General features: G+C 45.1%; 1 protein-coding gene across 3 annotated transcripts in view; it reads left to right on the plus strand.

The window, feature by feature from the left end:
- The window catches only part of Mcr (macroglobulin complement-related), a 253,503-nt gene that overhangs the window by 197,723 nt on the left and 30,607 nt on the right, over positions 1 to 25,173 (plus strand). For all 3 annotated transcript variants that reach the window (XM_075877217.1, XM_075877218.1, XM_075877219.1), the window contains exon 30: positions 4,332 to 4,561. In XM_075877217.1, coding sequence (XP_075733332.1) covers positions 4,332 to 4,561 — 230 coding nt within the window. The remainder of the gene's footprint in view (positions 1 to 4,331; positions 4,562 to 25,173) is intronic.

Below are 25,173 nucleotides of genomic sequence, written 5' to 3' on the forward strand. Positions count from 1 at the left end.
TCAAACAAAATTCAAAGGTCCCTTCGAGTTTCAATTAACGAGAGTCGACTGCATTATTACACAATATTGCATCCACATGCCAAATGTGTATGTGATAACAAATTCTGCCTTCAAATGTAAGGTGCTCCAACTAACTTATTTCTCTTGAATTTATCTAGCTGATGAGAATACACCCTTGTGTTTTTTCTTGCTTAAAAAAAGTTGTGACAGGGTCTAGGTATTCTTGCATTTAAACAAATATGAATATAAAAATAAGTATGGAAAACAGAGTGTTGCTGCATAAAATGTTTGTATCAAGTTGTTTTTTTTTCTGTGTTAGTTATGCTCCAGGTGGAATGCAAAAGTGATGATATGCACATGTGGAACAAACCTAAGGTTTGATGAATCGTGGGTTTCAGTTCTACACAATGATGTGATTGCGGTCTGAGACAGTGTGCAACAAGCCCTCACTGAGGTCGAACATGGAAGTGTCAATCTTTAAGTGAGAGATGTTGGTCAATTATGCAGCTTTTATTCTGATACCAATGGTGACACTTCAGAGCAGAATAGATCTAAGAAATTTGAAGTTACACGTGTGCCAATGATTAAGAAAGGACGGATTTGCAGATGAGAAAGACTGAGAGAGCCCCTTTGCTGCCCACATATATGTCCTTTCTTTTTTATTGGTGCTCATATACCTTCAGAAGTCATACGAACTCTCCAAGGGATTTATGCGGTTATATAACTGACCTTTGCCTCACCCACTATAGTATTTATTTTGGATGTCTGAGCACTCACAGTCGCCTGTGAAGTCCCAGTTGGCTACATTCATACAAGTGATGCCAGTCCATCACACAAGTAATGAAGCATTCTGCACTCATTCCACAACCCATTTTTTGCCCCAGCTTGTCAGCTCAGAAGCTTTGTGTGTGCATGATTTCGAGGGTGCACAGTTGCTTCTTTATGTGCACTTTGTTTACTATTGTCTTGGATTTTGATAGCATTAGGCAATCAATCAGTCTGAAACAAAAAAACTCAGTTGAGCCTACTATGCATTTTGGTGGTAAATTGGGCTTTTCTTTCTGCAGCTGTGTGTACATGCACGAGAGAGATACAGTTTGGGTTTCCAGTTCGTAATTTTGCCATTTTCAGCAGAGCCAATCGATAGTAGTAATCCCCAAGCCTAACCCAATCCTCATAATAACATTATCTGATGTCGGTGGTACAATGGTGTTAATGCTGAAATGTGCTTGCACTTCTGTGATAAAACATATCAGTTTAATAATTGCTCATAATCAGTCATTAGTAGCGCCTCCTCCATTTTTTCAGTGCCCGAGCGAAGGAGCGGATTTCAATGGGAAGCGACCATCGGTGCTAGTGGAGCGTTTCGCCGCCAGGCGCCGCAACTAGAGTACAGATGCCGCCACGTCGTCTCTTACACAAACGAATGTCATGGCTGCATTCGAAGCTGCTATACGGCTCATTTTTCGGATCTAATCGCATTGTTTAAGGTGTCATGGAAACTTGGAAGCGAGAATCGTGAAGCGTTTTAGGCACTCAGCTCATTTCAAAGGCTTGAATTGTTCGTGACTACTTGATGCAGGCGCTCGAGTACCGTCTGCTAGCTAAACCGAATCCAGAAAGCTCATGCAAGTAATCCACTGAAGATTGTTTTGTCACCATGGCATTCGCTAGACTAAGAATTGCTTTTTTGACTAACTGAATGTCGATTTTTGAGAAAAGCCTTTGCCAGGAGCTAGTACTAAAAGCTTGGGTGTTTAATGTTCCCCGATGCTTGCTACTCTCTAGTGGCATAGCACATCATGCTCAAGCTTGGAGTTCATGCACTAAATAGCACAAAATGTCACTACACTGCTTCCAGGGATACACGTCATCATCCGTTCTCTTCGCAAAGCCTGACTTGTTACTACCGAGAAAAAGCAAGTGTCAGAAAATGAGCAACTATGGCAGGTGATTTCACCGTTTGAGAGCTCAAATAATCAAATCATCATGAAATAGACAAGCACAGCTCTATATGCGGCAAGATTTCTGCGATCGTTGCCTGTGTTTCGAACAGATGCTGTTAAAGTCTGAAGTCTAATGCTGATTCTCAACTTGTGTGAAGGTTACAGGCATGAAAAATGCGGCTTGTCGTCAGTTGCTTGAGCTTGTCGGTGTATTCGTGGATAGATTGTTGTAGCCTTAATAAACGGCTGCTCAGCTCTGTTTCTTTCTGCTTCCCTCTGGCATCTAAATTCGGTAGGGAGCAGAGTAGAAATGGCTGTGTGGTGCCCATGAGATACCATTCAGCTTTGGGGCGTAATGTTAGCGTTGTACACAGCAGTGATCGCGAGGCAGCGTTGCTACTGATAAAATAATTTGTTGACTGTTTGGATGCAGCGCGCTCCCGGTTAGTGATTCTAATTGCCATGTTGCATATTGTGACTGGTAGCCTTCAGCTGTCCCTACTCATAAACTATAAAATATATGGGTTGTAAATGAAGGCTACATATCAGAGTGTAGTTCGAAGATTTATCATGAGACCGATTTTTCTGCCTGATTACTGCAAGCGCGCACGCTCCCCCGTAAAATTGCAGAAGCTGCAATTTCACGGAGCTACAACCGTACAGTGCATTAATGTGATAGCTCTAAGCGTCTCACCAAAAGTGAAAACCGATCGCTGGCGGTGTCCGGCGTCTTCTCGCGTCAGCAGCGTGAACACGAGTGATGCAAGCAATCATCATTACGTGAAAACGTCATCATATGCCATCACATATCATAAATGTTTGTGAAGTATCGGAAGGCGACATAACTTGATGGCATCCTATAACATCGTCGCTTGGTTGAAATGGGCTAATCATGAAGGCAGTGCATAACCAGCTGAGGGGCAGAAAGCTAGGTTTGTCTCCAATCCTTGAGAAGGTAAGAAAACCATGTTGGGTGCAGAAATATCCTGGAGGGAAGTAGGAAACATTTAGTGCATTGAAGCGGAAGAAAACGAGCATAGTTTTTGCCTTTCAGTTGTCTCAATTTTCCATGGAAATCTTAGTGGAGTCCATTGAAAAAACTTGAGTTATTATCTCCAGATTCCGCTTCCGTGTTCTTTTATTAAATTTTTATTTACACAGAGCTGGTCTGACACTCTCCCCTCTTTGTCCGTTTTGCGAAGAATCCGAAACTTTTGAACATTATTTTGTCTCATGTCGTAATTATGCAGTAATTAGGAAAAGACTTCTAGCTATTCCGTTTGCAAAGCTAGGTTTAAGTTTAACCACAGAAACTGTTCTAAATTTTGGTGCCTCCATTTCGGGAAATAGCCACAGAGATGTATTTGATGCGGTTTGCAATTTCGTTCGAGACACTAAACGTATTTTAACATAGGGCCTCCTTTAACAAATACTAAAAAAAAAGAAGAGTAGGGCAGTAATTTTGAAATGTCAATAAATATGAGACATACATCCCAAACTAATCTGGTTTGGCACACTCAGCTGTCTGGTCGGCCCCCAAAATCAAGGTGTAGGTATTAGATTAGTGATTATTTTATTTTTTTCACTCGCTGAATCTTTGTTTTTTTTTCTTTCGATAATGTCTTCCTTCTACATCCTTTACTTTTCTTTTTTTTTGTAAGCAATAGTGCAGTTATCCCCTATAGGATACTATATGTTTTCTTGGCCAATCCCCCAGAGTGGGCAAGCGCTATGTATTCCAGGCTATAAACAAACAAACAAAACAAGTCGTCTCAAGTGAATTCATAAGAGGACTGTTTTTTTTTTTTAACTAATAAGAAATGAAAAAAAAAAGACAATGTCTTTTTTTTTTCCGTCAAATATACAGAGTGGTACACAGCAGTATTAGTATATACTGAGGCATGCAAATAATAGGATTTCGATAGCTTGAAAAAGAAAATAAAACGCAAATGCTATAAAACTCGAATGCATATATTGAACCAGTAGCACAGCCTGACAGAGCTCGGTGAAAACAGCATGCCACTATGTTCGTCTTACTTTTTATCCTCCCTGCATCCGTGAAGCCATCAAGAAGCACGACTGCAAATTAACTTGCAGGAAAACACGAATTTGCAAGCTTCCTAATACGCGCGGCTGTTCAGCGCCAGCATCCTGTAGTGTACTCACGCAGCGCCACCATGCGGCAGCGGCGAGTGGAGGAGGAGCGCGCGCTTGACTGCCTGAAGAAAGCGATCGTTCTGGCACTGAAAAAAAATAATAAAAAATAGAGGAGGCACTGGTCATCAGTTTTCGTAGTGAAGCACATGAATGTTGGAGTGGTCATGTAGTGTAGCAGTTATTTCTTTCATATTTTTGTGTCTGAAGTAAAGATATTGTCATTTTCAGGTGGCATGAGGTACTGGTCCCGCACCGAACTGCCTGCACCTTCAGTGATGATTGAAAACAATAAGCCATACCTGCACCCTCGACTTCCCTACATTTATGATGCATCTAATATCGAGACCACAGCCTATGGTCTGCTGGTACATGTGGCACGGCAAGCAGTTGTTCAGAAAGAGATTGTAGAGTGGCTGAACACACAGCGTCTCTCATATGGCGGTTGGGCCTCAACTCAGGTAAAAATTTCCCTATTCCTATTTCACGTGTTACAGGCGAAATTAGCCTTTTCACTAGCCTAGCACTGAAGCTGGCAGAAGGGATATACAGAGAATAAAGTGTGTTGATGAAACAAGAAGAAGGCCTAGCATAAGTCAAGAGGTATAATCAAGCTTTCCTTTCACAAATGACACATTATGTGCAAATGTCTTTAATGTAGAAGAAGCAAACATTCAAAATTTCAACATAAGAGTCAGTGTCTGCTATTTCATGGTAATGCAGTTCGATAGAATCCTAAATTCCCTCTTGTTTATTGTTCATTTCTTTTGAATATTCAATGGTAACCAACATGATTTAGATGTCGAAAATGAGAGACAGTGATGGATGATAGATGAAGTCAGAAAAGCCTTGGAGAGCATGCAAAGAGGTAAAGCTCCTGGTAAGGACCAGGTAACATCAGATCTGCTGAAAAATGGAGGACAGATTGTGTTAGAAAAACTAGCCACCCTGTTTACAAGGTGCCTACTGACGGGAAGAGTACCAGAGTCTTGGAAGAATGCTAACATCATCTTAATACATAAGAAAAGAGATGACAAGGACTTGAAGAATTACAGGCCGATCAGCTTGCTCTCCGTAGTATACAAGCTATTCACAAAGGTAATTGCTAACAAAGTTAAGAAAACATTAGAATTCAATCAAACAAAGGAACAAGCAGGATTTCGAACAGGCTACTCAACAATCGACCACGTTCATACTATCAATCAGGTAATAGAGAAATGCTCAGAATATAGCCAACTACTATACATAGCCTTCATAGATTACGAGAAGGCGTTTGATTCAGTAGAAATATCCGCAGTCATGCAGACACTGCGGAATCAGGGCGTCGATAATGTGTATATAAACATCCTGGAAGAAATCTTCAGGGGATCAACTGCTACCATATTGCTTCATAAAGAAAGCAACAGAATACCAATCAAGAAGGGTGTGAGGTAGGGGAATACAGTGAAACCTCGTTAAACCGTAGTTGGCCGGAGCTCGGAAAAAGTACGTACTAAACGGTAGTACTGCCTAATCGAAATAGCGTCAGGTCGCTCACTTACCTGTCAAAAAAAGAAACCTTCAGGGAGTGTGATGAAAGAACAAAAAACGTGCAGTAATTTATTAATTTCGCGTGACAAAGTCTGTAATCCTCATTTGACGACGCGGCGGCCTAGCAGCAACGACAGCGGCCTCAAACTCACTTATGCTGTGAGCCAGCTTTTCTGCCAGCCCCCTCTTCTCGGCAAATACCCGCATGACGCTGACACAATGCGCAGCTTCGGCCATTGTCGGAGCTGGATCACCTGTGTTGTCGCTTTCCATGTCGTCCTCATCACTATCATTTTGCGACACTTCGACAACCGAGGCAACAATGGCTTCGTCGGACATGTCCGGAGATGTCTGTACATCGCTGTCTGCGTCTCTGAAGTCTAGAAGGAAATGCCTTCCGTAACACCCTGCCGCTCTAGCATTTCAGCTAGCAGAGTTTTGCAAGCTTCATCTACGATGTCCGAAGTCTGGTCGATGGTGTCACTGGCGTCATCTGCGTCGCCCGCACACAGACTGAAGCCGGCACACTTTGAAGCAGGCACACTTTGAAGCAATTTTGAACTGTCGTTGCTTCAACCTGCTGCCACGACTATTCGAGCAGGTGAATCGCGCCAATCAAGTCGATGGAGAATAATTTGCCACATTCAATGGAGAGAAGAAATCTGCGCAGCAGATTCTTCTTGTAGAGCTGTTTTACAGCTCGAATGATGCCTTGGTCCAAGGGCTGGGCAATCGCTGTTGTGTTTGGTGGCAGAAACGACAACTTCACAGCCGTCAGGTTGTCCAGGGCAACGTGCGCCGAAACATTGTCTAAAATAATAACAGCTCTTCTGTTCTTAGCCGCAAAACGACGATCGATGAGGTGCACGTACTCCTCAAAGAGTTTTGCCGTCATCCATGCTTTGGTGTTGCTGCCATAGATGACCCCTGATGGCAACAGGGCACCTTTGAAACATCTAGGCTTCGTCGACTCTCCAATCACGAGGAGCAGAGTTTTGTCGATTCCAGTGATGTTTACGCAAAACGGCACTGATATTCTGTCTTTTGCATGCCGGTGCACGTCTCGCCTTTGAACGCAAGCGTTTCGTCTGGTAGCAGCTTAAAGAATAGCGCCAATTCATCCATAATAAAGATGTCATCAGGTGCGTAGTCTTCCAAGATGTTTTTCTGCTGACCATTTTGCCACTGCTCCGCGCCATCCACGTCAGCAGCAGCACCTTCTCCCGAAACAGTCCTCGTGGTAATGCAGTGCCTCGCCTAAAATCTGGCCAGCCAGCCATTGCTGCACACGAAGTTGTCATGGTTGAGCTGCGAGGCAAAAACCAGGGCCTTCTCCACGAGCAGGGGTCCGCTGATAGGCAGATTTTTTGACCGTGCAGCTTTTAGCCACTTCACCAGCGTCTCCTCTACATCCGGAGACACCGAACCGCATAGCCGGCACCTTTTCGCAGTTGCAGCAGCACTGCTGAGCAACTTCTCTCTTGAATTCCAAATTTCACACACCATGGTTAACGGCAGGTCCTTTTCGCATGCCAGCGCCGAATTTTTCATGCCACTTTCAATAGCACCAATTATGTCCAATTTCTCCTCTATCAGCACTCGATGCTTTTGTCCCAGCTTCGGCATGACGCAAGTACGAAGCAGCACAAGCACACATACACAACACGTGAAAAATGATGCGAGAGCTGTACGGCACGGATCAACCAGAGAACACCTATGCACGGCGCCAAAGGAACAAAGAAAGCAAAGCATGCGCACACCGTGTTTGCGTGTTTGTGCAAAGCGCCATCGCGTGGACAACACTAGAAGCCTAGCCGGCCAAGTGCTTTTTGTTGTAGAAAAATCTAAGAGATGGCGCTCACCAACACAGCCGCCATCATCATCAACACAAACAAGCGAGGCGTGTTTCGATCTCTGGGGCTTGCTGTTCCGTCGGAACGCCCAGTGGGACACGACATGCCGCGGCGAGTGCGCAACGAAAATTGGAAAAACTACTTATTAACCGATACATATGCGATAAGCTCGTACGGCTTATGCGGATACAAAATGCATTATGTTCAATGGCTGCCGAGTTGGGGATTTGACTTCACTACTTTTAAAACGAAACTACTGTTTACGCGGGTACGGTTTAATGAGGTTTCACTGTACAATCTCCCCAATGCTATTCACAGCGTGCTTACAGGAGGTTTTCAGAGGCCTAGAATGGGAACAGTTAGGGATAAGAGTTAATGGAGAGTACCTTATTAACCTGCGCTTCGTCGATGACATTGCATTGAGTAACTCGGGGGACGAATTACAGCTCATGATTACAGAACTGGACACGGAAAGCAGAAAAGTAGGTCTTAAAATTAATCTGCAGAAAACGAAAGTAATGTACAACAACCTCGGAAGAGAGCAGCGCTTCAAGATAGGTAATAGTGCACTTGAAGTTGTAAAAGACTATGTCTACTTAGGGCACGTAATAACCGCTTAGCCGAACCACTAGATTCAGGTAACTGGAAGAATAAGAATAGGGTGGAGCACATTTGGCAAGCACTCTCAAATTATGACAGGTAGATTGCCACTATCCCTCAAGAGGAAAGTATATAACAGCTGCATCTTGCCGGTACTTAGCTATGGAGCAGAAACCTGGAGACTTACAAAGAGGGTTCAGCTTAAATTGAGGTTGACGCAGCGAGCAATGGAAAGAAAAATGGTAGGTGTAACTTTTAAGAGACAAGAAGAGAGCAGAGTGTATTAGGGAAAAAACGGGGGTTAAGGATGTCATAGTCAAAATCAAGAAGAGGAAATGGACATGGGCCGGGCATGTAGCGCGTGGACAGGATAACCGCTGGTCATTAAGCGTAACTAACTGGATTCCCAGAGAAGGCAAGCGGGTTAAGGGGAGACAGAAGGTTAGGTGGGCAGGTGAGATTAAGCAGTTTGCGGGTATAAATTGACAGCAGCAAGCACAGGACCGAGTTGACTGGCGGAACATAGGAGAGGCCTTTGTCCTGCATCAGGCTGATGATGATGATGACGATGATAACAGAAGTCGGAACTCTTCCAAATAGTTCTTGTGAAAGAGAGATGTGATCTTCTCAAGCAGTTCCTGAGCAAAGGCAGAGGTCAATAACTATACAGTCGAACCCCGCTACAACGAAACTGACGGGGTGCGAAAAAAAATTTTGTTGAAGAAAAATTTTGTTGTAGTGAAGTCGAAAAAATATAGCTGATCTGAGCTAGCAAAACAAAGGAACGTTTATTCTCAAAATTCAAAAAGTGTCCGCTGCTTCCTATTCTTTCCCAGCAGCATCACGACGAGATTCTCACCCATGCATAGCGAGGCTATGGTGCAAAGCACACTGAAACAAGGCCTACAACCGCTCGTGAAGTAACCAAACAGCTGCATTAACGTTAACACCAGGAGCTGTGGCAAGGTAGTGGCAAAAGCAGGGCAGTCTCATTGCCATCACTATCGAGCAATGGCGGCACCCATGCTTGCTGAACAGCGACGGTTTCTGGTGGTGCCAACAGGTGTTTTAGACTTCGTCGATGTATTTTCAAGTTCTTACAATGCATCAAAATGTTAAAGACTGTGTTACTGTATAGCAATAAATATCTGAGTCTGGAATTGCATCCTGAAATTTCGTTGAAGCAGGATGGCAGAAGAAAAAGTGTTCGTTGTGGCGACAATATTTATGCATTGACTCGTATGGACCGCTGACGGGGAACCGTGAATTTTTCGTTGTAGCGGGAATTTCGTTGAAGCGGCATTTGTTGTAGCGGAGTTCAACTGTATCTGCTCACTTGATATTGTAATTCATTTCAAATACAATACCTTGAGGCTGGCATTATATGAATGAGTGCTGATTTAGGCAATGTAACCTATTTGGCCATTTTCATCTCAAAATTAGTACATATCTGCAGTCCTATATGTTATCACACTTTTCTTGAACCAACTCAACATTCTACATTTATATTGTGGCAAGCTGTTTCTCTTTTTTCCCAGCATGTGACATGATCGAACAGAGTTGTTTTTTACTTACAAACTACTGTTCAGTGTATCGGATGGGCATTTGCAAACAGCTTTAAAATGAAAATACTGTCAATGGGCCTGTCTCTATCTTTTTTTTTTTTTTTTCAAGACACCACATATGCTTCACATTTCACTTTTTTTGGAAATGAGTACTCTTTTTACAGTTCAATTTCCTGGCAATGTTGTTTCTCAAATGCTTTCAAAATTTTCCTGTTTAAGCACCCTAATTTGGAAATTTATACTGTATGTATACACTCCAACCAATTGTATATGGACTCCCCCTTGAAATGTGCACTCAGCGATCAAGCCGCATTTTCTTTTTTTTTTTTTCTGTGCATTTTCGTTTAAAAGGCTAACAACGCCTCCTCAGACAAGTTGGGCTTTTTGTGTTTAAGCAAGGCCCGCTTGGTCGCAACTGAATTAAACCACGTTCGCAGTGAACTCTCGTCATTACACTGAAGTGTGGTACCGCCACATGGAACCAATAATACTGGCTAGTTTCGTGCAGCACTTCGCTAACTCGGCTCTCGCCATCGCATGCGGGGCCTTTTGTAGTTCAATTTTTGCTAGTGTTTGTGCATTTTTTTATGCATCCTTCATCCTGGATCCGGCTCGAGAGCGGCGAGTATCCTTTAACATTATGAAGGCAGGCATTTTTCAAGCAACACGTAAGCAGCCTCTCACAATGCGGTGGCGGTGAACTTTCGAACTACAGCATGGCGCACTTGTACTGCCATCACACCCTGCGGTTTAAACATCCATAGCCGAGCAGATACCTGCAGGTGGCTATGATAAGATTGTCCGCAATGGGTCAAAATGACACGTTCATCGCCACCGGCCACCTCGCCTGCTCTTTTTTCTGATGCTTATCCGTTACGGCACTGCCGCAACCACACGAAAGTCGTCATTCAATTCAATTCAATGCAATTTTATTTCATGCCAAGGATGAGGGCATGCTCGGGAGAAAAGTGACGTTTTGTCACTTGAGGAGAACCCGAGCCTCCCTAATACATGGCAAGCAACGTGGACATGGGTAAAGAAACATAGGCCATGAACATATAGGCAATGAACATAGGCCATGAGATGTTTGGCGCAGTACAAGTCGGAAGATGCACGTACAGTAATGCTATGTACAGAGACTAATATGCGTAAGTGGTTCTTTCGGCACAAATTCCGTAGTACAATGCAAAATATGACAGAATACAAAATACTATACATATGACAACAATGCTATGCATAGAAATTGCGTGTACACACATACACATAAATATACACACATATATGCAGATGCATATACAGACACATATATATACACATACATATATATACACATATATATACATACATACATATATATACATATATATACACATACATATATACATATATATATATATATATATATATATATATATATATATATATATATATATATATATATATATATATATATATATATATATATATATATATATATATATATATATATAGAAACAGTTCCATGAATGCCTGGACCACCATTTTCTCGATTTTCACGATAAAAGCGCTTCCCTAATGTCACGTGCACTGCATTTCTCAAGGATTATTTTTGCCTCCAGTAATTTATTTAATAACAAAGGAACACTAAAACATAACATTTGTCGCCCAAAGTTCGTTCTACAGAATGTAAGGTTCCAATGTTGTTGGTGACGAGTAGGGTACGGATTAGCATGCGTTTCCAATATAAAAATATCTAAGAAGGCACGATTGTTATGGAAAAGGGATTGCTTATATCTTATTGCTAGGGAATACTCGTAAAGTTTGTGAATTGGGACAATATGATAGCGCTGGAACAGTTCATCAGTGTGTGCATAGTAGTCGACATTTGCTATAAACCTGATCGCTTTTTTTGTAGTCTGTGTATTTTACTTATGTTGGTTGCTGTCGTACTTGCCCATACCAAAAGACAATAATTTAAATGCGACAAAAACAAGCTGTTATAAAGTGTTAGTTTAACAGAAACTGGAAGAAAATAATGCATTCGTGCAAGTATGCCCACACATTTTGATAGGTTGGTAGTTAGATTATTAATCTGAGGATCCCACGGCATTGTGCAATTAAAAAGTACTCCTAATGTTTTAACGGTTTCTACAATTTCAACAGCCGTGCTACCTATACGTAATCTATTGTCTAAGGAGATCTGTCTCTGCGAATGAAAAACTACAGCTTTTTTTTCTGTTGCTATACAGCTTTTGTTTTGTTGCTCTAATGAGTAATGAATTTCGTTCACTCCATGTGTTTAAACTTTCTAACGTAGTGTTTATAAGTGTGGTCATGGCAGTCATGTCGTTACCTGTAAAGAAAATGCTGGTGTCATCCGCGTATATTATGTATTTAGCTTTGTCACTGACCTTGACAATGTCATTTATATATAGGTTAAAAAGCAGCGGTCCTAGAATGCTACCTTGCGGAACCCCTGTGGTTATTGCCTGGAGAGAAGAAAATGAATCCTTAATTTTTACACATTGTGAGCGGTACTTGAAGTAAGATTTCAAGAGGGAAAGTGGAATGCCGCGGAACACCATATATTTCTAATTTGAAAGCCTTAGAAAAATCTATGAAAACACCAATGCAAAGTTCTTTACTCTCAAGCGATTTAAGGATTATTTTTTTCTGAGCTAGTAAAGCAGTCTCCGTCGACCTGCCCTTCATAAAACCATGTTGAGATTGGAGTATTATGTTAAACTTCATACAAAAATTCATGGGTCTTTTAAAAATAATTTTCTCCAAGCCTTTTGAAAATATGGGTAATATAGAAATTGACCGATAGTTCGCAATATCATTCTTGTCTCCTTTCTTATATAACACGCTGACAACGGACGTTTGCATTTGTTTTGGGAAACAGCCTGTTGATAGGAACAAATTATAAATGTGAGAGAGCACGGCAGCTATGATATCGATTGCATGTTTGATCGGGGAAATCTGAATACCATCTATGTCACGAGCGCTGCTCTGTTTTAGCGTGGAAAAATTTGAAACTATTTCTTCATCATCGGTTGGTTGAAGAAACATGTTCGTTGCATGTATTGTCATTGCGTCAATTATAGCTGTCTACGCTGTTTGTGTCGGCTGTGCAACGTTTGTGAGAAAATGATGAAGTCTTTCTGTGAGTTCTAAATCTGTAACCGCTCGACCATCTATATTTATTTCAGTAACCCCAGGAGAGATCGGTGTCTTGTGAAGCAAAGCGTTAAGTTTCCTCCACAGTTCTGCACTCCCTTTGCAGTTGTCTGCATGGAATTGTTGATTTAAGTAATTTCTTTTTTATTTCTTGATAAAGGCTTTCACCTTATTGCGGTATTCTTCAAATGTGGTTAAGTCTGATGCATCCTTAGTTTTTAAAAACCTTCTGAATAACTTTGATTTCTTTTCGATCATTCTTAAACACTCGCGATTGATTCATGGTTTGCGACTTCTACGGCATTTCTGTAGAACTTTTTCTTTAAGGAAAGATGCTCCTCGAAAAACTTTTTCTTCAGATATTTGTGACAGCTCAATGAAACTTTCACTGGTTATAGAGTTGGAGCTCCTCTTTTCAAATCTGCTTTTATTTTTTTCATGGCTCATTTAGTTAATTTTTTGCAGACCATGCATTTGTAAAAACAATGCATTCTTGTGCAAGCTTAGGCAACAATAGTAAGCACAAGGAAGCTCTAAGAAATAGCCAATGTTGCTCTTGTTAGGACTCCGGGTCCTGCCGGTCTCGTTTACGGTAGCTGGCCCCGTCGCAGGATCCATCGTCCAACAATTCAGCGAGAAAGAAGCGCCCGAACAAACGACAGAGATTTATTTACGTGTGGAGAAGTGATCAACTGATCCAAAGAGAGAAGAGAGAGAGATACAAAACGTCTGCGGCATTTTATAGCACCGCGTTGCCGACACTGGGCGCACTGTCCGCATCGTCAGCCAATACGGTGTCCCCGGCACCTCGGCCACGAGGGAGGGGGAAACACCTCTCACAACACATGGAGTGGCACAACCTAACACGATGTCCATATATGGTCAAGGCGCCCCAAAAAAATGCCCAAACATGGTCACGAACGCACAGCAGATTCCGGAGTTCTCCCGGCGAGAGGAGGAGCCTGAATGGGGAGGTGGGGGTGGACGACACAGTTGGTCAAGAACCGGTTCTCCCCCAAACTCCTCTTGCTTGGTTCCCTAGGGCCGGTCGTAACAGTCTCTCGCGCGGGGGGGTAAAGATCTGGATGGGCTGAGGTTTGCAGCCACTGTCCGGAGAGATCAGTGCCGGCAGGCGGTTTGGTGACGACCGTCTTTGATGAAGTAGAGGGCACCACCTGCTTCATTGTGGGCTCAACAGACATCACATACGCACATGAAAACACAACTACTCAGCCGGTGAGCGCCGGACAATTCCTCCAAACTCCACCAGGCAATTTTCCCCTTTAACTGATATTAAAGGAAATACACAATTTATTCAAAATGTTACTCATACGTTAAGGTGACACAAAACAACAACACTGGAAGCACACCGAACCCGAAACCCTGGATAGCCGTGTCTTTCAAACAAGTACACCTAAAAGAGTAAAAAAAAAACAATCACTAGCCCTTGTCTAGGTCAGGAAAAAAAATGCCAGAGTTCTCGAGACATCCTCTCGCGTCAGGGGCATTGACTTAAGCCATCAGCGTTACCATGGAGTACACCCCTTTTGTAGCGTATTTCAAACGTATATTGTTGCAAAACGAGGCTCCAACGCAGCAGGCGGCCGTTCTTAGAGGACATGGTCTGTAGCCAGGTGAGAGGACAATGGTCCACTTCCACAATGAACTTGCTTCCGGCAATATAACAAGCCAGTTTCTGGACTGCCCAAACCAAGCACGCACATTCCTTTTCGCTAGCGCTGTAAACCTGCTCGCGAAGGGTGAGTTTCCGGCTAACATAGAGGACGGGATGCTCTTCATCCCCCTCATCCCTTTGACTAAGAACTGCCCCCATGCCTCTATCACTAGCGTCGCATTGGACTATGAAAGGCCTCGAGTAGTCCGGTGAACTAAGCAAAGGTTGGCTCGACAAGGCCGCTTTCAAAACGCGGAAAGCCTTTTCTTTCGCCTCATCCCAGTCGACCATTTGGGGCTCGGTCTTGCGCAACGCGTCAGTAAGAGTGCTGGCAATGTCGGAATATCTAGGGATGTACTTACGATAGTAACCAGCTATTCCAAGAAAAGCCCGAATATCGGTTTTCGTTCGGGGCTGAGAAAAGTCCCGGATAGCTGCCACTTTCATTTCAGAGGGACGGCGATGCCCTCGACTGATAACATGCCCGAGATAGAGTACCTCTGCTTGTGCTAGCTGACACTTGGGCGCCTTTACCGTTAAACCTGCTTTGCGTAGGCGTGTCAGTACTGCTCTCAAATGCGCCAAATGTTCTGGCCAGGACGAGGAAAAACACGGTGACGTCGTCCAAGTAAGGCAATGCGAAGTCCTCTTGACCCCGCAAAACCTTATTCATTAAGTTTGAAAAACAGTAAGGCGCGTTCTTTAGGCCGAAACTCAACACTTTAGGGCGGAATGTCCCCAATGGTGAAATAAATGCAGCATACCGGCTCGCCCTCTCGGTGAGCGGCACCTGCCAGTAACCTCTCACTAGGTCTAGCGTTGAAATAAATTCCGCGCTGCTTACCCTCTCGACGCGATCCTCAATGTGGGGAATTGGGTATGTCTGATCCTTGGTGATGAGGTTTAACTTACGATAGTCTACGCAAGGACGCGGATCTTGCCGGGTACCTCCACAAGAATTAACGGGGAAGTGTAATCACTTTCACACGGCTCCATCACGCCCGATTCCAGCATCCTGTTAACCTCTGCTTTTATTAGCTCAAGCCGGCGAGGTGACACCCGATACGTCTTAGATCTTACCGGTTCCGACGAGGTAAGCTCTATGTCATGAGTGAGGACGGATGTCCGGCCTGGCTCGCTTACAAATCTGTCCTGAAACTCGGTCAAAAGACCACGCAATTCCTGCTTCTGCTTCATTGTCAGCTGTGACTTTGATACTAAATCCTCAACTCTTTTCTCGATCGGGACTTCGTCCGATTCAAGAGCTAATTCAGGAATTTCTGCCGGAACCTCTTCCGGAACATTTAAAGTCATGTTCACGATGGCTTCCCTCTCTTTATAGGGTTTGAGTAAGTTGCTATGATACACCTGGTGTACCTTACGACTTCCTGGTAATTTTACCACATAGTTGGTGTCAGACAATTTTCGAGTAATTTCGGCCGGGCCGACCCATTGCACTTCAAGCTTATTCTTTTGGGAGGGCCTCAACAACATGACCCTCTCTCCTACAGCAAAGTGTCGCGCTTTAGCTGTCCGATCGTAGTAAAGCTTAGCCTTCTGCTGTGCTTTGGTCATCGCCCTCTCGGTCAGTTCTTGGGCTTTTGTTAGACGATCCAATAAGGTGAGGACATATTCCACTACTACAGGATCATCACCCTGACCTTCCCACGACTCTCTCAGCATACGAAGAGGAGACCGCAGTCTGCGGCCGTAAACAAGTTCCGCTGGCGTAAACCCTGTTGTCTCATGTGGTGCAGTTCTTAGTGCAAACATCGTTGCAGGTAAGCACATTTCCCAATCAGTTTTTCGTTCAAAACATAAGGCTCTTAACACTCGCTTCATCACGGAGTGAAGCTTTTCTATCGAGTTCGACTGCGGATGGTAGACTGAACTATGCAATAATTTCACGCCACACCGCTCTAGAAAGGTTGTCGTTAAGGCACTCGTGAAAATGGTGCCCTGGTCTGATTGTATCTCGGCAGGAAAGCCTACCCGGGCAAACACGGACAGAAGTGCGTTCACTACTTCGACGGAACTTAGCTCTTTTAGCGGGACCGCCTCTGGAAATTTAGTAGCTGGGCAGATTAAGGTCAGGATGTGACGGTAGCCTGAAGTTGTCTTGGGCAAAGGACCTACTGTGTCAATTACCAACCGACGAACGGGCTCCGTGATTACGGGTACCAGCTTCATTGGAAATTTCGCCTTATCTCCCGGCTTACCCACTCGCTGACACACATCGCAAGATTTTACAAACCTTTCTACATCTTTAAAGCATCCAGGCCAGTAGTATTCCTGTAAAAGACGATTTTTCGTCTTCTTTACGCCTAAGTGGCCTGACCATGATCCTCCATGCACCAAACTAAGCAAATCCTGACGATACGCCTGAGGTACGACTACCTGGTCAAACTCTACTCCTCGCCTATCTAGATATTTTCGATAGAGTATGCCGCTCCTCTCTTGGAATCTCACATTTCGTTTGGCGATTCCCTCTTTCGAGCTGTCCTGGAATTGCTTAAGCGTCGAATCCCCCTTGTGTTCGGTTATTCATGAAGCGGGGCTCACCTGCAGCGGCCGACTGAAATTATCCGAAGTTGGCATGACACACAACTCTTTTGTATTTCCTAGTACCTGGAATGTGTCACCCTCTGTGCTATCCTCTGTACTACCAGGAATCGGCTGAGGGGGTAGATATGGCGATACCGCGGCTTCCGTTTCCAACGTACCAAATGCGCCTTTAAGGACAACTTTAGCTACGGGAAGGCACTGACTGTTTGCTTCTACGGCTTGTCTAATCCAGGCACAGTCTCCTGAATACTGTCCAGACTGAACAAAGGACGGATGAACTACGTCCATAGTGGCTGCGGAGTCTCTAAGAACCCGACACTGCTTGCCGTTCACGGTAAGGTCGTACATATAGGGCTCTAACAACTTCATGTTCTCGTCGGCTTCATTTATAGATAAAAAGGCCACCTTTTCTTTCGGGCAATGTTTCGCGAAATGCCCTGTTTCGTGGCAATTGAAACAAGCCGCCGGTTTTTTCGCCTCCAATTTCCTTTTGCTTTCCTCTGCCGACGCCCCATGGTTAGATGCCTTGTTTTCCTCACCCTTTTGTGCGAGACTTGTCGGTTGTTTTCTAAACGGCGCCTTATTCGGTAGTAGAAATTTTTCCCTTTTAGGCTCGCTGTTTGCCCTGAGGGCGCGGCGCGTAATGAATTCTTCAGCAAGCTCTGCGGCTTTCGTTACGGTGTTCACGTCCGGTCTATCCTGCACCCAGAACCTCACCTTTTCTGGTAACCTTTGATAGAATTGTTCCAGACCGATACACTCGAGCACCTTGTCATGATTCCCATACGCCTTTGCCTCTTTGAGCCACTCCCCCATGTTGGCCATTAACTTGTAAGCAAACTCCGGGTATGAATCATTGTTCTCTTTTACGGCATTGCGAAATTTTTGTCTGAAACCTTCCGCTGACAACCTGTATTTCTTGAGAAAACTCGACTTTACTCACTGTACTCGTCAGCCTCCTGTTTCGTGAGGCGCGCGATTACTTCTGAGGCCTCCCCCGGAAGTAGGGACAACAAGCGTTGAGGCCATGTATCCTGGCTGAAACCTTGCCTTTCACAAGTTCTCTCAAAGTTGACGAGGAACAGCCCAATGTCCTCCCCTAGCTTGTACGATCTCACTAGGTCCGTCATTTTGAACCTGACCCGCTCTGCGGTACCGGATGCCTCGCTGCCTCTTGCTCTACTATTATGGCTAATCTCTAGCTCGAGGCGCTTCATTTCAAGCTCGTGCTTTCGCATCTTATCTGCCTCGGCTTCTGCCGCTTTCCTTTCGGCCTCCGCCACCTTTCCTTCGGCCTCGGCCGCGGCCGCCTTTCTTTCGGCCTCGGCCGCGGCCGCCTTTCTTTCGGCCTCTGCCGCTTGCCTCTCCTGAATCTCCTCGACACATTCTGACAGCTCGTCATCCTCCGCCCCCAATGCGAGAATTGCCTCTATCAGCTCTGGCTTTCTTTGAGAGTCCGACACCTCCAGATTCAACTCCCTTGCAAGTAGCAACAACATGGACTTTCGCAGGGATTTCAGATTCATGGCTGCTTCCAGTACCGCTGTCTCTGTTCCACAAAGATTCCTGTCCTGCAACTAATTAACCTTGACGGCAACGACAGCTCTAGATACCTGCCTTGCCTCAAGTTTTCCGTTAACTTAGTCTACAAATAAAGCTTCAAAAGCTCTTACACGGAATCCTGCCCTGTCACTGTTAACCTTGACGCCACTGACAGAAAGAGCTTAACCAAGCTATCACACAATTTCTGCCTGACGCAAGTTAGCTGTTAACCCAATGACCAAGACAGCCCCTCTCTACCAGCTTTTACTTAACACATAGAGTAAATGCCTGGTAAAATTTAACAGAGAAAGCCGGCACTCACCCAGTTCGCAGTCATGTCTCCGGCGTCGTGCCTCTCAGAAGTGCCGTTCGATTCCCTCTGGAAGTCGATGAGCTCGTGTCATCCTTCTCCTGTCGTCCCGTTGTTGGACTTCGGGCTCACTCCATCCAGTGGTCGCTTTCGGGGTTATCGGCATCCCGCCGCTGCCATCCAGTTGTTGGAACTCCGGGTCCTGCCGGTCTCGTTTTCGGTAGCTGGCCCCGTAGCAGGATCCATCGTCCGACGGTTCAGCGAGAAGAAGGCGCCCGAACAAACGACAGAGATTTATTTACATGTGGAGAAGTGATCAACTGATCCAAAGAGAGAAGAGATACAAAACGTCTTCGGCATTTTATAGCGCCGCGTTGCCGACACTGAGCGCAGTGTCCGCATCGTCAGCCAATACGGTGTCCCCGGCACCTCGACCACGAGGAAGGGGGAAACACCTCTCACAACACATGGAGTGGCACAACCTAACACGATGTCCATATATGGTCAAGGCGCCCTAAAAAATGCCCAAACATGGTCACGAACGCACAGCAGATTCCGGAGTTCTCCCGGCGAGAGGAGGAGCCTGAATGGGGAGGTGGGGGTGGACGACACAGTCGGTCAAGAACCGATTCTCCCCCAAACTCCTCTTGCTTGGTTCCCTAGGGCCGTTCGTAACACTCTTAATAAATTGCAGAATTCAATAAAGCAAAGAAACATTGTGTAACACTTGTGTGCTGGCCTAGAAAAAAATTCTAATGCTGAATTTGAGTTTTACCATACTCAAGGAACAAGCTTCTGAAATAATCCAGCTGAATATGCTTTTGAGACCTTTGAAAGTTGTTTATTTGAATTCAGGACGTGTTAAACTTTAAGTACGCCAAGTTTCATTGCAATCCGACTACGTAAAGCATACAAATTATAGTGCACAAACTCTAAAAACGCCAAAAAATAAGGAACTGAGAAAAAGCGGTGTGAAAGTTCAAAAACATGTTTAATACTATACTCTTCAACCAATCTGAATGAAATTCACAGAGAATGTCAGCAAAGCTATCTTGAAAAAGTTGACAGTTTCAGAATAACCCAGCACTATATATTGGACCCTTACAGCCTCTGCAAGCTGTCTCCTCCCGGCGAGCATTTCTTTTTTTCGTTACTGCGGCAACGGGCTGTTGCTCTTGGGCTCATTCGAGGTTTCGGCGGCGGTATGCACTTTTTTTTTTGCTAATGGCAGTTCTTGTGACGCACCGGTTTTTTAACACCAATGATTGCACAAAACCTGCACAAGCTGCTCGTGTACGATGCCGATCGCACGCGGTGCGACCACCGACTTCACGCTCACAGCGAAGCTGTCCCGTGCACTGCTGCTGGCGGACGTCTCCTCGCTTCCACTGCATGACTGATACACGGGGCTTGACGCATACGTGGACGAAACAACAGTTGCAGCACATGCATCATTTCGGTGCTAAAGTTCCGAAAGCGATGCCAGTCCTTATCGTCTACTTGCCATTACTCAAATAGACAGTTCGCACCGCCCACAGTTGGAGCATACTACGCCACTGACGAGGTTCTGCATCGCATCGGTCTCACAAATAAATGTGCTTCCCCGTTCGTCTGACACTTGCTTTCGTCGTCGAACATCTTTATCTTTCACTCTGAAGCGCTGATGAAGTCATCGACGGTAGGAATAAAGCTCGAACAATCCAAATCGGGTGCGTCGCTGCTGCCGCGGCTAGGCCTAGCAGCAGACTGACGGAGCTCTCGCCGGCGCTCACTGTTTGCGTTTAGGGTGCCTTTCCTCGTACTGGTGCCACGTAACGAACTTCCGGGAACGAAAGTAGCATTTCTCGCCGGCATCCATGGCGCGGAAATAATAACTCCGGCGGTTGTGTTCGTCTATGTCTCGGCGAAAGCAGGAGAACGAAGAAAGCGCTCGCATCCGGCTGTGCGGCGGAATGCTCGCAACCAATGGCAGGGCTCCGATCATACCATGTGACTTCAAAGGCCCAGTCACCACACTAGAATGCTGTGGGAAAACTATTTCTTTGTTGTATTTTTAGCGTGAATGCCGCTTTGCCGAAGCGGGCTCTGGGAGAAGAGGGTTAGGCCTACATGCCCGCGAAATTTCAAGAGCCGGCGATGCCGTAGAGCAAAGTGCCGCGTGCGTGAAAATCGGGTAACTTCGCACTTTCACGAGCCACCGCGAGTTCTTTAATTGTATTTTTCGATAACTTCTAGCTGATTCTCAGCTTTGATTTTTTATTATATTAAGGAGAAGGCTTGGAGAAATACAAAACGCAAGAAAACACAAATTCGACTTTTTCTAAACAAATCTCGGTTTTTCAACCCGCATCTCCCCTTAAGGGGGGACGCGGCACTTCGGGACCGAAAATCAGCCAAGAAATCGAGTTTTTGCGGACCTTCTTTTCGCGTTCCCGACATCATTGCGCACCTATTTACAAAATTTCATAGCCGAATACCATCAACTTTTATCGTTATTCAACTTCAAAAAACCGAAAACGGGCGTCCTGCCCTTTAAATTGAGGGCGAATAGCGCAGGTTTCGGCTCTACGATACGCGGGAACTACGCGCTCGATCGGCGCCATTTTGGTCTTGTTTGAAAGAACGCGTTTTCAACTGTTTTTTTTATTCAGTAAGCAACATTGAGCGTTTCCCCGGCTCGAAAAATGGGGCCTCAAAGACGAAGAGCCGCGCTCACTGCCATTGGCTAAACGGCGCACGTGACTGAAATGGTGCTTTCCGGTTGGCTGGAAGCTCGCGGCTTGTGCCTGCATACGCGACCCGACGCCATTTTGAAAGGGTTACCGCTGTGACGCCTCGAAATCGGCAGAGCACTCTGAAGCTTCTGATCGTATCGCCATGCCTGGAAACGCAAAAAAGTATCGGACCGTGCACGCATTTGGTCGCAGGAAACGCAAAGGTCATGGGAGAAAGTCTACGAAGTCATCAGAGCCCTTGGTTGACTCCGACGAACGATGTGTCGACGCTTCGCGGCCGTTCAGCGATGGTGCGACCGAGCGCGTTGCCTCCGACGACGATGACGGTGAAGCGAACTCCGGACGACTACGAATCGACGCCAAGGTGGTGACAAACGCCGAAGTTGAAGAAAATCATGCCCGGGAGAAAGCGACGCTCGACCGGCTTTCATCGGCGCCAGCAACTGCACGGAAAATTGACTTTTTCACCGCGAGTTGTAGCGAGGCAACCGCACAGGACTCGGACCACGCTGCTCCTTATCTGCTTATGCATCTAGATATCCTAAACGCGATAATGGGTGCCTTGTGTTGCAAAGCCTGCCACGGACCGGCTACGATCGTCAGAGGGGATCGGGACTACGGACTTGCCGCGAAAGTGCTAGTGCAGTGTGAAAGGTGCGGCGAGATCGCGAATGAATGGACTTCGCCCCGCGCGAACGGCACGAAAACGTGCAATCCGTTTGAAGTAAATCTCGCTTCGAGGGCGATGGTGGCTACCGGCAACGGCCAAACGAAAATGAACGATATTTTCGCAACAATGGGCATCTCACACCGCGGTATGCACCACAAGACGTTTCAGCGGCATTTGAAGAACACGCTGGCACCCGCTGCAACGCGAGCGGCTGAGTCCGCTATGAGCGAATGTGCGAAAACCGTAACAAAGTAGAGTGCAAAGTGGTCGCTGATGTCACAACATATTACACCATTCTCTACATTATCTTTGTTTACGTTAGTAATAAATAGATTGATTAACGTTTCTGAGGTAGGTGTGATACCTGTGGGAGTTTCCGTTACTATATCGTAGCCACTCGACTCGACCCAAGACACAAATGTAATTGCGACAGCAGACGACTCCAGTATGTTGATATTAAGGTCACCGCCAAGAATAAGTTTTAAATTGTTGTCATTTACATAATTTAATAATTCTTCAAGGCTACTAATGAATGTGTTCACAGATGAATCGGGTGGTCTGTACATGACAGCATATACGTAATTACGTGTAATCAAAGTTAAGCACTCAATGTCAGCACTGACATAAGAAAATTGTGGTATTATTTGAGCGTCTATACAGTTTTTCACTAGAGCCATGAGGCTGCCGCTTTTTTTCTTTGTTCGGTTAAGAAAGAAAGTATTATAATCATCTCGCTTGTAAATCTCGTCGTCTGAAATATACCAAGTTTCCGTAATCATAATTACGTCGAAAGAAAAAGAAAACATATCTAGAAAAATAGATAGATCATCTTCCTTGTTCCGTGCTGAACGAATGTTTAGATGAAGGCAGCACAGACTATCGCTACACCGATTTCCTACAAGATTATTGACGTCACAAGGTGATACCGCCATGGCGAAACAGAAGCTGCACCGCAATTCCGGATAGCGTTTTTAGGCAATCTTTTCAATGTCGCTTGCGTCGCGAATGTGCAGTACATGTGAGCCTTCATCCTTTCGCGCGAGAATACGCCCATCATTCGTCCACACGAACCTCCAGTTTGCTGCTTTCTTTTTAGCTATTGCCGCTCCAAGAAGCTGCTTTAGGGCTGGGCATAAGTGTTCATTGATGAACACAGGTGTGTTAGACGCGTGACCGAGGTCCTGTGTCGAGATGCGCGTCTTCTTTGCTTTCTGTAGCGCCAAATCACGTTTTGAACGGCTGCGGAATTGGACTATAATGTTCGGTATTGAACTGGCATTCTTTGCTGGTACACGGTGACATTTTTCAACATCATCATTGGTTACAGGCACATTCAGCAGTCCGCCGATCCTGTGAAGGGTATTTCCAAGATCTTGCTCAGCAAGTTTGAGTATTCCCTTAATCTCAAGGTTGCATTTGCGGGAGTATTGCTCAGATGCAGTTATCCTCTGCTTTTGTTGAGAAATTTGTTTCTTGAAAGCTTCGCACTCGGTTCTCAACTGCTCATTAGCGCTTCTGAGTGACTTGTTATCCCCCACAAGATCCGCATTCTCTTTCTTTATTTTCTCAACTTCGTCGTTCAGAAAGCTCACACTGTTTTTCAGGTCTCTTATTTCCTTTCTTAGCTCTCTTTCAATTGACGATTTGAATTCAATCATCTGCTTTCTTATTTCTTCTCGCAACTTAGTCAAATCACTCATGACTACAGCAATACTTCACACAAGAAATGTATCACCACCTTGGCAGCAGAAAGGCAGCAAAAAAAAAAGAATAATCTTTGTTTAGTATGTAAAAAAATGAATGCAAACCTGAAATAAACGAACACAGGCGTGTGAGGAACAAGCTTTCGCTGACCCCGCTGCTGGCAAGTGAAGTGCAGGCCTCTGCTGTCATTGGTTTTAAAGACAGTTCCCCTGGTGTTGCTCCACAGCGGTAGCTTTTTTGCTTCGTCAGGGCTTGCGTCCCGAAACGTGTGACGCAGTCAGCGATGAGTGGCAGCACAGCATGTGACATTGTGCCGACAATGATCAGTCGTTGAGTTGTCAACTGAAATAATCGAACACAGGCGTGTGAGGAACAAGCTTTCGCTGCCCCCGCTGCTGCCATGCAGCCTCTCACAATGCGGTGGCGGTGAACTTTCGAACTACAACATGGCGCACTTGTACTGCCATCACACCCTGCGGTTTAAACATGCATAGCCGAGCAGATACCTGCATTCATCAGCAGATACCTGGAGCAGATACCTGGTCACTCATCAACCAGTCTCTGCAATTACCGAATCATTGATGGACCAGTCTCTCCCGTTACTGAAAAGTGGAAGACCTTATGCGGCACAATGTGGCTACGAAGAGTCGAGTGTCGCAAGGAACTTTAATACGACAAAATGTTATCGCTTCTTGCATTTATGGCTTCTTTTGCTCAAAGGCATTCTTTGGTTAATTATCGGCAGTCCTACACGCAGAGAATTGCGTCAGAAAATTTGAAGTCATCATGCTGCCTTTTGTTTGTGTGTGTGTGTGTGTGCGTGCGCATATGCATGCGTGCGTGTGCATGCATGTGCCTGCATGCATGTGCCTGCATGCATGTGCGTGCGTGTTTTCCCCTCGCTTTCACTGCCATTTTGCAAGTAAACAAAAGCCTGAAGTGAGCGACCTCACTCGTAGCATCCAAAACCTGTGTGCACTGCTCGCCGTGGTCCACGATATTTTCGTCGCAAGTAAACTGCAGTGGGGCACTCGCGAGCGTGCCTCTCTCATGCTTTATAATGCTTTTTTTTAACTTTCTTTGCTTTGTATGCGCCATATTTTTAGCACGACACGCCTGTTCATTTTAAAAGTAGGAGGCTTTGAAAGATCGTCATTATAACCGA

The sequence above is a fragment of the Rhipicephalus microplus genome, chromosome X, assembly GCF_043290135.1.
Source record: "Rhipicephalus microplus isolate Deutch F79 chromosome X, USDA_Rmic, whole genome shotgun sequence".
Classification (NCBI taxonomy): Eukaryota; Metazoa; Arthropoda; class Arachnida; order Ixodida; family Ixodidae; genus Rhipicephalus; species Rhipicephalus microplus.